This window comes from Carcharodon carcharias, chromosome 3 (assembly GCF_017639515.1).
Source record: "Carcharodon carcharias isolate sCarCar2 chromosome 3, sCarCar2.pri, whole genome shotgun sequence".
NCBI classification, from domain to species: Eukaryota; Metazoa; Chordata; class Chondrichthyes; order Lamniformes; family Lamnidae; genus Carcharodon; species Carcharodon carcharias.
Window position 1 is genome coordinate 130,703,816 of NC_054469.1, and position 15,290 is coordinate 130,719,105.

General features: G+C 44.5%; 1 protein-coding gene across 1 annotated transcript in view; it reads left to right on the forward strand.

Moving 5' to 3' along the window:
- Positions 1-15,290, forward strand: part of LOC121275947 (histone deacetylase 9-like) — a 636,654-nt gene that overhangs the window by 100,642 nt on the left and 520,722 nt on the right. The window contains exon 2 of the mRNA XM_041183848.1: positions 13,717-13,958. Coding sequence (XP_041039782.1) covers positions 13,717-13,958 — 242 coding nt within the window. The remainder of the gene's footprint in view (positions 1-13,716; positions 13,959-15,290) is intronic.

Genomic DNA, 15,290 nt, shown 5'->3' on the forward strand with positions numbered 1-15,290 from the left:
CTCTAGATCTAGGTCCCACCGAGGTGTGTATCTCTGCTCTGGTAGAGGCTGTGGGTAAGCACTGTGACTGGTCTTCCAGTTTATTTATTTCCAGGGATTCCCCAACTGTCAAAGTGAGCTCTTTCGTGCATGCGTCTGAAAGAGTGCACTACTCCCTGAGACTAAGTGCTGTCTCAGGGAGAGCGCTGAAAGTTTAATAAACGTAAAAAATAGCAAAATCAAAAAATTATTAATATGTCTCCCTCATGTGACAATGTCACACGAGATGGGACATGTTAATAAATATTACATAAAGTTTATTCATGTTTTTTAAAACAGGCATGAAACCTCATCCCGCCAGTGGATAAGGTTTCATGTTTTTCAGAAGCCCACTGGGGCTCCTGGCCTGCCCACCAACCTTAAGGTTGGATGGGCAGGGCCTTTAATTGGGTTAATTATCCTGTTAATGGCCTCAATTGGCCTTGGTAGGCAGACAGCTGATTTTGCTGTCCACCCGCCTTCCTGAATATTTAAATGGGGCGGGATGACGTCGGGGGTTCCTCCCAACATTATCCTGCATCATTTTCGCGTCGGCGAGTGGGCCCCGCCCCCAGATCACCAACGGAAAAATTCTGGCCATAATATTTTCCTGAATTGATAAAAGAAAGCAAGAAAGAGTTGCATTTATCTGGAACAAAAACAGAAATACCTGGAAAAACTCAGCAGGTCTGGAAGCATCGGCAGAGAAGAGCACAGTTGATGTTTCGAGTCCTCATGACCCTTCAACAGAACTAAGTAAAAATAGGAAAGGGGTGAAATATAAGCTGGTATTTCACCCCTTTCCTATTTTTACTTAGTTCTGTTGAAGGGTCATGAGGACTTGAAATGTCAACTGTGCTCTTCTCCCCCCAATGCTGCCAGACCTGTTGAGTGGTTCCAGATATTTCTGTCTCTGTTTTTGTTTTGGATTTCCAGCATTCGCAGTTTTTTGCTTTTATCTTTGCATTTATCTAGGGTGTTTCACAGGACATTCCAAATCTCTACAGCCAATGAAATACTTATGAAGTGTAGTTACTGTTGTAATGTAATATCTCCTAATGTGGATTGGTCTCATATTTTATAACAGGGCAACTTTAAAAAAGTGCACGTGGACTGCAGCAGTTCAAGAAGGCAGCTCACCGCCACCTTCTCAAGAGAAACTAGGGATGTGCAATAAATGCTGGCCCAGCCAGCACAGCCCACATCCCGTGCATGAACTTTAAAAAATGAAAGGAAAGGAAGTTTAAAAATGTCAGTCTGTCAGGTTGGTGTTTCAGCACAGTGGAGAACTAATACATGCTAGTCAGACCTCAACGGGTAGCATTCTCACTTCTAAGTCAGAATGTTCTATGTTTATATCTCACTACTGAGACTTGGGCACAAAACCTAATGCAGTACAGAGGCAGTGCTGCACCTTCAGACGTGCTGTCTTTTGGATTAGATGTTAAATGAAGACTGTGTCTGCCTTCTGAGGTAAAAGAGCCAATGGCACTATTTTGAAGAAGAGCAGGGGAGTTCTCTCTGATGTTCTGGCTAATATTTATCCCTCATCTAACACCTAAAGAATAGATTGCATGGTCATTATCACATTGCCCTATGTAGAGCTTGCTGCATGTAAGTTGGCTACTCCATTTCCTACAACAGTGACTACACTTCAAAAGTACTTCATAGGCTGTAAAGTGCTTTGGGACATCTTGAGGTTGTGAAAATGCTGTACAAATGCAAGATCTTTCATTCTTTTGTTTGCCTGAAGATTGTAATTCATGGTTATAGGGAAGTGCTGAGCAGAAACCAGACCTATCTGTTAAATTTGGAAGACCAGCACTTCCATATTCTGAGTTGCCATGGCAGAAACTAGTGAACAAGTCACCTGTTGAAAGATTCTAAGAAGGGGATAAACCAACCATGGTTAACCAAGGAAATTAAGGATAGTATCAAATTGAAAGAAAAAACATACAATGCGGCAAAGATTAGTGGTAAACCAGAGGATTGGGAAAGTTTTAAAAACCAACAAAAGATTACCAAAAAATAAAGAGGGAGAAAGTAAACTTTGAGGGTAAACTAGCAAGTAATATAAAAACAGACACTCAAGTATTCATTTTTGAAAGTTTTTGAAACATGCCTGTGTGATCTGCAGTACTTCAAAACACATACCAGCTGTTTTTTCTGGACTCTTAACCTTCAGGTCAGCATTCTGTAGTGAGTAATCTTTTCTGGATCTGCAGGTTTCAGGAAACCTTCCCTTAGCCTGGGAATGGGAGCTGAACTGTCCACTGGAGGCAGCTCCTCTGAGGATGAAGGGAGGGCTAGAAGGGGGAGGAGGCCAGGAGTGCACATTCAGCCTCCAGGGGAGTACAGGCACAGGCACAAGGGGCGCAGGGTCAAGAGGTAGTCTAAGATGGAAGGGGCCACAGAAGAAGCCACTATCCTGCTGCCAGGGTATACAGGCGGCGAAGCAGCTACCTCAATATGTCTGAGGTGCAGTGTCGAAGGAGGCTCCGTCTCTCAAGGGAGACAGTCAACTATATCTGTCGGATGATTGGTCCTGAGTTCTCTGCTAAATGTGTGGGTGGACATCCTATGCCAGTGGCTCTGAAGGTCACAGCTGCCCTCAACCTCTATGCCACTGGCTCCTTCCAGGGGTTGGTGGGTGATCTTTGCAGTGTCTTCCAATCAGCTGTCCACACGTGTGTCAAGCAGGTTACAGACACTCTGTTCAGGCATGCATTGACTTTCATCCACTACCGTTGGGACCAGGCAAGCCACACACAGCGAGCCAGAGACTTTGCAGTGATTGCTGGCTTCCCCCATGTCCAGGGTGCTATAGACGGTACACATGTGGCCATCAAGGCGCCAGCAGGTGAGCCCGGTGTCTTCGTCAACAGGAAGGGCTTCCACACCATGAACGTGCAGATAGTGTGTGATCACAGGATGCTGATTCTACAAGTCTGTGCAAGGTACCCAGGCAGCTCCCACAATGCCTACATCCTCAGATACTCCCAAGTGCCGGGGCTCTTCAATGCTCCAGCTCGGCTTGATGGATGGCTGCTGGGTGACAAGGACTATCCCCACAGAAGGTAGCTCATGATGCCTCTCTGCCATCCAAGAACAGAAGCTGAGCAGCGCTACAATAGGAGCTGCGCCTCCACAAGGGTTGTGGCGGAGAGAACCATCAGTCTTCTCAAGGTGCACTTCCGATGCCTGGACTGCTCAGGGGGCACACTACAGTACCTACCAGATTGTGTCTCGGTGATAGTGGTTGCATGCTACGCTCTCCAAAATTTTGTGCTGGAAAGGGGGGGACACAGTGAACGATAAAGACATCGAGGCAGAGGCTGCGGCTGCACACGATGAGTCCAGTAGTGAGTTTGAGGATGAGCGTGCACAGGGAAATGCTGAGGGGGTAGACGCTGATCCAGGCATTCTCAAGGGAGGCAGGGACACCCAGGAGGCTTTAATCCAATGAACCTTCAGCTAGAATGCCACAGGTGGACCTCCAGGACAAGCCTGGGCTGTAGGCTCGAAACTCGATACCGAAGTGCAAAATCTGCCAGGTTATGAACAGTCCTTTTAACAAGGGCCTTGTTAATAAAGCTGAACGTTCAACAGAGCACTCATTACAGTTTTGGAAACCACACATATGCAGAAGAAAAGAGGCACCCTCAGCCATAGTGACATGACTGAATTTATTATTCCAAGCAAACCAACTTATTCCAAAAAAAAGAGAATAGTGTGACAAAACAAAGTAAATCATAAGGACCTAATCTCAGGCCAACACAAAAGCACTAGTGCAAAACCTGTGGTGTGCCTAAGGTGCTTTATGTTTTTGTTTTTGGGTGCTTCGTCTTGGTGCTGCCCCATCGCTGGGAGTAGCATCTGAGACAGCCTGCTGACTCTGCTGTCCTGTTGGCCTTGATGACCTTGACGGTTGTTCACTGGCCCGTGGAGCCTGTGCTGGCCCTGCCTGGGAGGGAGCTGCCAGTTCCACAGCTGGCATCTCCCCAGTCATCGCAGCCTCACCAGATGCTACGGTCACTGGGAGAGAGGTGGAGGAGTTGCCACTCTCATCAGGAGCGCTCTGAGAGGAGCCCACAGAGCTGCCAGGCAACTGCTGCACCAATGTGGGGTTGCTTTGGACCTCCCTGCTCACCGTGGATGGATGGGCACCGAGCTGGGAAAGCTGATGCCCAGACCATCTCCCACACTGGCACTGACCAGCTGAGGTCAATGCCAATGTGAGGGCTTGCTGGTCAGAGCGTATCCCCAGGAAGCACTGACGGGTCTCCTGGAGTAGGCTGTCCAGGAGAGTTGCCACTCTCTCCATGGAGGACGCATGGCGCTTTGACATGTAGCTCATTGCTTCGGCAAGTGTCCGTGTAGACTCCTCCACCAAGGAGACCAAGCCAAGCATAGGCTCATGTATCTCTCACAGATGTTCCCACACACCCGGCCGCATTTCCTGCCCTTGTTGCATTGCAGATGGCTCCAGAAGCACATCATCAGGCACCAACTGAGCACGTGCCTGGTCCCCTGCAGTCCTCCAACTGCTGTCGCCATGGGCACTCTGTCTCTGCCAGCTCCTCCAGCAACTGTGAAGTGCCCTCACCACTGTGCCCCGGGACACTAACCGATGTTCTAATTCCCACCAAGGTACTAGTATCTGCACTGGCGCCTGCCTGGCAGAAATGGTGTGACGCTGGTGAGACTTCAGGGCCCTCAGGTGTGAGAAGGGGTTTATGCTGCTCCTCCTGACCCTGATCCGATGATGCTGAAAGGAAGAACAAGGACAGTGGATTAGTTAACGTGGAGACAACCTGCTGGGTTAATGACCAATGCGAACATGGTACTCACCATGTTGCCAGAGTGCAACAAGTCGTAGAAATGCTTGCGTCACTGGATCCAGGTGCGCTGCACCATGTTGCGGGAGCTCACCACCTCTGCCACCTCCTCCCAGGCACATTTTGTCATGTTGGGGGGGCCTCCTCTTCTCATCCTGGGGAACCAGCACCTCCCACCGGGCTGCCACCTCCTCAAGGAGGGCAGCAAGGGAGGCATCCGAGAAACCGGCCTGGCCTGTCCCGCAGCCCAAATCCCAGCCTCTCCCACTCTGCTGGCCTATCCTTCGGACTGTCCTGCTTGCCAGAAGCCCTCTGGTGAGCCCTTCCACTTGCCATTGTGAACAGCCTTGCAAAGACTGCCAGCGCTTCATATAAACAGGCCACCGGGTCACCATTGGACCCGGCGGACCTTGCACTCCCGCCGCCGCCTGCCCACTCCCGTTATCCTCGGGGGTCGTATATTTCAATGGGCGGGCCTTAATTGGCCCGCCCACGTAAAATGGCAGTGTGGACCTGGTCGCAGTTGGGTCCATTCCCGTCTGCGCCTGTTCCCACTCCGCCCTCTCCCCCACCCTCACCAAACAGAAAATTCAGCCCATGGTCTTTGCCCTCTTAGCTGCAGGTGGCACAAAGTTTGAGATAGCCAGGGGATTGGTGATGAAGTGAACAAAAGTTGTTTCTGATAAACAAGCCACACTGATAAGGTAAATTGATTTAAGAACAATAGAAACAATGTTTAGTAAGTTTGTTTAAAATTTAAATTCAGATTACATTTTAATTTTATCAAAGATCTTCAAAAGAGAAAAAGAAATATCAAACAATGTGTAAATCTGGGGCAGGATTTTGCCCTTGGTGGGTGTGCTTGGACCTGCCTCAGGGAGATGAAGCGCTGTTTAAAAAAACTAATGAAGTAAATAAAAATGTCATAAAACATGTCCCCTCATGTGACTCTGTCACATGAGCAGGATATGTTTTTAATTCAAGTGTAAAATTTTGATTTTATTTTTATTTGCTGTTGGAAGCCTCATCCCGCCCATGGATGAGGTTTCCAAAAAGTGCAAAGGCCATTTTTGCCTGCCCACCAACCAGAATGTTGGCAGTGTAAATTTTGAATTTAATTACCCTTTTAATGGCCTTAATAGGCCTTTTAATTGTTGGTGGGCGCGCTGTCGACTTCGGCACGCGCCCGCCAAACAAAACAAAATATCACGTATCATTTTGCGCTCAGCTAGGTCAGGCGTATGCCCACACACTGAGCTCAATATTCTATCCCTGGTGTCTGAAAAGAATACAAATACCCAGTTTATAGCTGTAGAGAAGTAAGGTAGTAAATCCTTCCTGTGATAAAGTGTTCTAGTCATACTCAAGCATTTTTTTAATGATACGAGGCCTAGGAATGCTGTGAGTGGGTGGCATTTGTGACATGCAAAGGACAAGTGATTTTTCAATGTTGCACTGAGTAATTGTGACTCATCCTTTGGGCCAAAGCCTGCCCACTCAGAGCTATCACTTTGCTGATTGCCATCTCCCCGTGCAATGAAATATTTATGTACTTGCCCTGCGCTTACCATGCACTATTGATTTTTTTCCCTGTAAACTGGGTTATATTTAGTCCCGAAGGTTGGAATAAAGATTACAGTCCACTAAATTGGATTTTTGGTTTGATGCCTAAAGCTTTGTGGAAAACTGTTTTTTTTGTGTGTGTGTTTTGTTTTGGCTTACTGATAACTGCAATCGAGATGTAGAAGTTAGGCTTTCCTCAGCAGGTTTACTCTCCATTGAATATGTTCTGTGAGTACAAGAAGATTTCATAATTATGTCTGACAGTTGGTTTAAATTACTTTTTTTTCAGGAGCTTGTATAAAAATAATCTTGAATGAGCATTTTCTCTACATTAGTAAGAGGAGTGAATTTTTCCTATATATTCACTTCTTCTGAAGAGGCAAATTAAAAATTCTTGTCTGATTGAAAACCCTTGAGGACTTATTTTTAGCAGCATTGCTTTAGGGAAGAGTTCTAAAAGATTTGCGAGTTATTTTTTTTGTGTCCTAGATTACTCAAGAGACTGCTAAACATAGAGACAGCTTCTGCACACAGACTTGCCCTAGGCTGAGGCTGGCTTAGTAGATGCTGCTTTTCCTATCTACATTAATATAAAACTGAAACACATTGTGGAGAATTAAAATAATTTTGTCCAACAAGGTTGTTCATTGTGTCAGACAACATGGCACCAATACTCTGACTGGAATGGTGGCACAGTATTGGTGATATGCCATCTGTGTGATAACATTTCTTTTGTCAGCGGGATGTTCAAATTAGATGCCTTGTCTGGATGTATCAATAGTCAAACCCAGGTTCCAGTAAATTTTATGGCAGCCCGTGTATTGTCAAACTGACCTCAAAATGATCCCAAAGGAGAGCAGGATCCCTGTCACAGGCCAGGCGAAACGAGGCATAACTCAACATTGACGAGTTACAACAAAAAAATATTATTGCAGATGTGGTGTAGCAGAAAACAGGTGCATACTTAGAGAGCTGCAAAGGAAATCCAGTGCTCAAAGGGTTGAGTCTCCACTCAATTTAGCTGATCTGTGTGGTCTGCGGACCTGTGGGATAACCAGCATTCAGGATGTGCTTGCTGTGTGCTTCCAGAAGCCATCAGTATTGTATCTAAACAATGAAATCCAATGTTGAATGGCAAAGCACAAATCTGCTACAAGTGCTAGCATGTAAGGGGATGCTATCCTCAAAAATTGTCGGCAAATCTTTTCATATTGTTTACAAACACACACTGTGATGTAAATCTCATTTCAAGGTATTATTGGATTACTTGGGCACAACAGCAGCATAACAAATTGACAAATGGCTGCTTCCTTTCCCCAAACACAAAAGGAGTGTTGGTCAAACTTTTTTTTCTTGAAAATCATTTCCTTTCAAAGCAGGGTGTGTGCTAACTGTGGTACAGTCAGTTCCTGGTATTGAGTAACCAGTTCATCACAAAATCTTGTTAAAAGGATAAATCATTTGTCAGGATTTCAAGGCCAGAAATGATATTTTTCTTAGTCCTTGCACAATTCTAATTTTTAAATTAATATTTTACTGTAATGAAAAATTTTAATTGTTTTTACTGTTTTTAAATGTTTTAATGGTTTCTGCTCCACTAGCTTCCCATTTTTATTCAAGTTTTCCCCTAACCCACAGGAAAATGCTGATTCTTCCTGAGGTTTAGTTGTGTGAGTGCTGTTACCTTTCCTATGTCTTAATCAAATGTCCAATTTTCATGGGGCAAAATTTTTACCTCGGCGAGCAGGTGCGCTGTGCGCCCAACCCACTTGAGCATAAAATGGTGTTGGGCAAGCGTCCTGGCGTCATCGCGCAGTCGAGCTATATTCTGGTCAGCGAGCATGCACGGGAATTGGCAGCACACCTGCCAACAATTAAAAGGCCCATTTAGGCTATTGAAGTCTCAATTAAGATACATTTTTCGCTGCCCGTCCAACCTTATGGTTGGTTGGCAGACAAAAAGGCCACGCTGTCTTTGCATTTTTTTGGAAATCTCATCCACGGACAGGATGAGGTTTCCAACATCAAATAAAAATAAAATAAAAATTTTAAATTTCATTTGTAACATGTCCCTACTCATGAGACAGAGTCACATAAGGGGACATGTTTTATCACATTTTTCATATTTTTTGTTTGCTCGCTTTCCAAACTGTGTGGGCCTTAATTGGCCAGCCAGTGTGAAATCGCCTTCTGACCTCAATCGCGGGTGGCGGTTGGCTTCCCGACTGTCCCGCCGAGCCTGCCCGACAAAGGCTAAGTTAGAACCATAGAAAAGTTACAGCACAGAAGGTGGCCATTCGGCCCATCTTGTCCATGCCAGCTCGAGGACACCCAGGTGCCCTTTCTAATTTTACCTTCCTGCACCCGGCCCATAGCCCTGCAGCTAACAGCACTTTAGGTGCAGATCCAGGTACTTTTTAAAAGAGTTTAACGTTTCTGCCTCTACCACCAACTTGGGCAGCAAATTCCAGATACCCACTGCCCTCTGTGTAAAAAAAATTCTTCCTCAGTCCCCCCTACAACTTCTGCCACTTATCTTGAAACTATGTCCCCTGGTTCTAGAATTCTCCATCAAGGGAAACAATTTTATTCTGTCCACTCTATCTATTCCCCTCATAATTTTGTACACCTCAATCAAGTCACCTCTCAGCCTTCTTTGTTCTAAGGAAAATAACCTCAGCCTATCCAATCTCTCCTCGTAGCTACATTTTTCTAATCCTGGCAACATTCTTGTAAACCTCCTCTGCCCTCTCTCCAGAGCTATTACATCCTTCCTGAAATGTGGTGACCAGAACTGCACACAATACTCCAGTTGTGGCCTCACCAGTGTTTTATACAATTCCAACATTATATCCTTACTTTTATATTCTATACCTCTGCCAATGAAGGAGAGCATTCTATATGCCTTTTTTGCAACCTTGTCTACTTGAACTGCTGCCTTCAGGGACCTGTGTACTTGTACGCCAAGATCTCTCACTTCATCTACCCCTCTTAGTATATTCCCATTTATTTTGTAATCCCTGTAACTGTTTGACCTCCCTAATTGTATGACCACACATTTCTCTATGTTAAAATCCATCTGCCACTTTACTGCCCGCTCCACCAACCCATCTATATTATTTTGGAGATTATGGCTATCCTCTACACTATCCACTACTCAGCCAATCTTTGTGTCATCTGCAAATTTCCCAATTGTGCCCGCCACATTCACGTTCAAATTGTTAATATATAACAAACAGCAAGGGTCCCAACACCAATCCCTGTGGAACACCACTTGAGACAACTTTCCATTCGCAAGAGCATCCATCAACCATTACCCTTTGTTTCCTGTTACAAAGCCAACCTTTTATCCAGTTTGCCATGTTACCCTGAATCCCTTGGGCTTTTACTTTCCTGACCAATTTGCCATGTGGGACCTTGTCAAGTGCCTTGCTAAAATCCATGTACATAACATCCACTGCACTACCTTCATCAACCCTTCTTGTCACTTCCTCAAAGAATTTGTCGCTTCCTCAAAGAGGTTCTGCCCCATATGTCGGGCTACCTTTGCCCTCTTCCATAACAACTCAATTGTATTGGCCATACCGGTCTCTTGACTAAATTTAACTAACCCGATGCAGCCTGAAGATTCGCCTTGGTACCTTCCAACCCATATGGCGAAATGCAACACAGGTGACCATGTATCCACAGTCAATGTGGGAAATTTACCCAGGTATTTTGGCACTTATATTCTTGGCCAGCGGGATTGCTTTGAACCTGACTGGCAATATAGCTTCTGGGATTTCTGTTTATCAGGATGAAAAGATTGCACTTTTCTTTTTAATTTACTCGTTGTTGGGCGTCATTGACTCGGCCAGCATTTAGTGCCCATCCCTAATTTCCCTGTTCAAAGGGATTTAAGAGTCAACCACATTGCTGTGGGTCTGGAGTCACATGTAGGCCAGACCAGGTAAGGACAGCAGATTTCCTTCCCTCTCGGACATTAGTGAACCAAATGGGTTTTTACGACAATCGGCAATGGTTCCATGGTCACCATGAGATTTTTAATTCCAGATTTTTATTGAATTAAAATTCCACCATTTGCCGATAGGTCCCCAGAGCATTACCCAGGGTCTCTGGATTACCAGTCCAATGACAGTACTACTAAGCCACCACCTCCCTTTAAGGCAGTGCTTTATCAAATCCCTTAAAAATGCCTCAAAGGACTTCACATACAATGGTTTTCTTTTTGAAGAGCAGCGATTGTTGTTATGAAGGCAAATGCTGTCCTGCCCTCAGTTACTTTTGCAATTTCATTAATAATACCCCACAGTTGATCAGTGACTTAGCAAATTTAAATGACATAAACCCTTCTAATACAGTTTCCTTTTTGATATTTCTATTATTTTTCCTTCATGCTGTCCTCCAGGGCTTCTGTTGTCCTTCCTTCATCTCTGCAATGAAGACAAAATGTTTGTTCAGCATCTTTTCCATTTTTGTATTCCCTGTTAGAAAAGTTTTTCTTTCATTACCCTGTTGCCCGACTCCATTTTCACAGAAAGGTTCCACAAGCAGCGAATGGAATGAATGACCAATAAATCTTCTTTGTTGATGCTGATTGAGAGAGGTGTCCAGGTAGAAGGGGAATTCCCTGCATATTTTTCTGTCTGTGGGTTGGGGTTGTGGTGGAGGGGGGCAGCAGGGGTTGGGGGGTGGGGGGGAGCAATTTTAACCCAACACACCCAATTGGGGTAGATATGTGTTTGAAATACCCTGGGTTGCTAAGATTCTGGATAGTCACCTGGATCCTGCCAACCAGCTAAGCTGCCTGACCACAGTCGGTAGGGCCATGCAGATTAAGGTCAAATGACTTGCTTAGGTTTGGTTGTAATTTTAACATGAGCCTGAGCAGGAAATGCCAATCAAGGCCAGCCAGGAAGAAGCAAAAGCCTCTAGATATAAGTCTTACGCTTAACTTTGTGGAGCCAGAAGTAAGACAACTATTTCAGGTCTTCAGCCCCCACAAGGAAAATTTAAGCCTCCCCTGTCCTTGACATTTTCTGCCTTAACCACCACCTCTCCCTGCTCTCTCATGCATTCACAAGACCCCTTTCACCAGCTTTACCCGAGAGGCAGATAGCCACTCACCATGGAACAGCAGTTTAAGTAGCCAAGTCTCAAAATTTCCCCAATAAATGTCTTTCTTGAATATTAAAAACCCACCAGTTTCCTTTCATGCATGATCCACTTCCAATATGCAGTTTTGTCGTAAGCGTTAGAACAATTAAATTAATTAATTATTTGTGCCCAGTGAACCATTACGGAGGCTGCTTTTTAATTGGTGTTTCTGCAGTAGTCGTGATGGTGATAATAAAACAGATAGTTAAGGTGCTGAGAATTGCTCTTCCATTGCTGAGCCTCCAGTGTTGGCTTCAATGGACTGCTATTGATATCAATGGAGTAAAATTGGCCATATTGTATAGGAAGTGCACAATTCACCCTAATGGTTACCCCACCAACCAGCCAATGAAGACGGAAATCTGCCTCAGAATGCTTAAGAAAATAAAATAATTTACTTTTAACAATATTATTTCAATATTTGCAAATCCAGTTTTAAATGAACTTTCATCCTACCAGAAGTTGGGCATCCCATTTTCTTGCTTCAGCAACTAACCTGGGAAGTCCCACACTCAAATTTCTTTTCAGTTCTTAGCTGAACCAACAGATGGCGCACCATGCAGACACCGGTTGTTCCGGTAGCCCATTTTATATCTCTCATGAATTTTCCTTCCATCAACTTCCAGAGAAATTCTTCCTGATGTCTTGGCCAATATTTATTCCTTAGCCAGCATCATGAAAATAGATTATCTGGTTATGATCACATTGCTGTTTGTGGGATCTTGCTGTGAGTAAATAGGCTGCAGTGTTTCGCTATAGCATATCAGGCTCTACACTTCAAAAGTATTTCACTGGCTACAAGAGGCTATGGGACAACCTGAGGTTGTAAAAGGCACAACCTATATAAATGCAAGCCCGTTTTTTATTTCTATCACTGTTATATACTCTCCGTCTTTCAGATGAGACGCTAAACCAAGGCCCGAACTGCCTCTTTGGTTGGATGTAAAGTATTGTAAAAGATCCCATAGCACTCTTTTGAAGAACAGGAGGGGAGTTATCTCTGGTTCCTTGATCAATATTTATGCCTCAATCAACAACATTGAAAGAAATTATTTGGTCATTTGTGGGAGTTTGCTGTGCACAGATTCGCTGTTGTGTTTCCTATGGGCAGAATTTTCAGGTCTGTGAGTGGGGGCAGGGCCCACTTGCTGACACGTAAAATGACACGCGGTGACGTCGGGCACATGTCCTGGCGTCACTGCGTGTCATTCAGATTTTCAGATTGGCGGGTGCGCACGAATTGTCAAAGGCCTATTAAGGCTATTTAAATAGTCATTAAAACAATAAACTGATCTGCCTGTCTAACCTTAACGTTGGCAGGCAGGCGAAGAGCCCAAGCAGCCTTCGCATTTATCATGGAACCTCATCCATCGGTGGGATGAGGTTTCATGAAGGTATTTAAAGTTTTATAAAATTTTAAATAACAATCATAGACCTGTCCCAGCTCATGTGATACTTTCACATGGGGGGACATGTCTTACATTTTTTTTCTGCTTTATTAAAATTTTCAGAACTTAAACTAATCTCCCTGAGGCAGCTCTGTGCCTCAAGGAGATTTCTGTGCTCTTCCGCACGTTTACGTGAAAGACCACACTCCCCGACTCAGGCAACCCCCCCACCCTGCCCACACAGGGAGCACTCAGCGCTTCCGGGTGCGCGTCACGCTGGGTGGCCCTTAATTAGCCCGCCCACGTAAAATGGCAGTGCCCAGCTGATCACAGGCGGCAATCGGCTGTGCGCCCACCCACGCCTGCTCTCGCCCAAACCCCCCTAATGAGGAGAAAATTCTTCCCTATGTTACAATATATTTGAAAAGTATTTAATTGGTTGTAAAGCACTATGATGGTGTTTGGTGGCCATGAAAAGCACTATAGAAATACAAGTCTTTCTTTTTTTCTTTTTTATTGCACAGAGTCAAAATCTATCCTATATTGTCTAATTTGCCCCATCTGCTGTGCCCTCCTGTTAATCTGACATTGGCATTAAAGCTGGTCATGGCAAAGGTCATTATCTTCACCTTGACAGATGGCATGAAAGCAAATGGTTAAGGAAACAAATATAAATTGATAAACAGAAAAATAATACATTTCTAAAGGCAGTGACAGAAATGACAGTTTATATATTTTTTTTAATTGAATAGTTGAAGTCAGCTCGCCACTTCCAGTGGCGCTACAACCAACCGCTCCAGTAGACTTACGAACTGACCTGCGGATCACAATGCCAGCTGTGGACCCGACTGCAAGAGAACACCAGTTGCAGCAAGAACTCCTCCTGTTGCAGCAGCAACAACAGCTTCAGAAACAGCTTCTCTTTGCTGAGTTCCAGAAACAGCATGAAACCCTCACCAGACAGCACCAAGTCCAGCTTCAGGAACACCTCAAGGTAATGCAGCTTAAAACTCATCAAATCCACCAACACATAGATGGGATGATAAACACCAGAATACTTGAAATTGTTAGTGTTCCCTGAGTTGAATGGAGGCATCTAATTATTTATGAGTATCTAAATGAAATAGATTTAATAGATGTGATTACCCAAATGGCTGTGTAACACTCCACCTTGTCAGCTGGTTCACAATTGAATTCTTTAGTGTAGTGCCATAAAAATAGTTTGGCCAATAACATCCTTGGGCTGTGCTACATGTGATGACATTATTGAATTATTGATAGGAATGAGGATGCCATAGCTTGAATCTTCCTCTGATGTTCCGTCTCAAGTCAGGCAGGATAGTGGCAGGACAGGATATTGATGACTACCATCAGCATCTTCTACTCGTGTCCCTGCCACCCTCGGAACTGCCATGAGGGAAAGAGCAAGTGGGGCAGAAGTGGGGGGGCTGATGATGGAAGGAAAAGCAGCTCAGGCCCCACAGCCTTGCCTTTGATCACAGTTACCTTTCAATTATCGGGGGGGCCGAGTGTCTCCTTTCAACTAAAATCTGCCACTTCAGGTGCTGCAGCAACAGCGCCCAATTTTCCAAGTTGGGCTTCCACTTTCTTGCTGGGGATCCATTCTGTGTAAGCAGCCCTATCCAGAAACGTCGGGTAGCAGTGGAGACAGGTATATAAATCTGCATTGGCATTCCTGAGTAGAAAAATGAAAACCTAGGCCTGTTGTGCATAGTATCAGAGGTAAGTGACTATCTTTGAATGATCTATTGTCAGCTCAGAGGCTTGGATAAGCCTTGTCCAGTAGCTCATTTTGTGCTGCAGCCCAATTGTTAAGGATATGACAATCCTTGTGGAAAATGCATATACTGTTAAATGCTATTTCACTACAACTGTGATAGGCAACATTACACGATCAAGCAATCATGTTGACGTCTCCGATGTAACTGAAGGTGGATAACATTACATAGAAGCTCAGCTGTTTCCAATATTATTTAAGGTCATGTTTTCCTACAACTTTTTTTTGGTTCCCGCTTGCCCTCCCCACACTTTGGTGTTTTTGAAACTGTCACCGTATGATAACAACTTAACCAATTTAATATTGTATTACTTGTCTAAAACTTCTAACTCACAAAATACAGTGGAGATCAATGGGTTATTGAATTCATTGCTAAGCTTAAGAATTTGAGTGGTCTCACTGATAGTTTTGTCATTTATGAATGTTGAGGTTTTAGGGTAGATTTAAACTTGCCACCCAAAGGTAAAACTAGTGTTTTAAACTAACCAATATTCATTTTCGTTGAATTCACTGAACACCGACCCACTT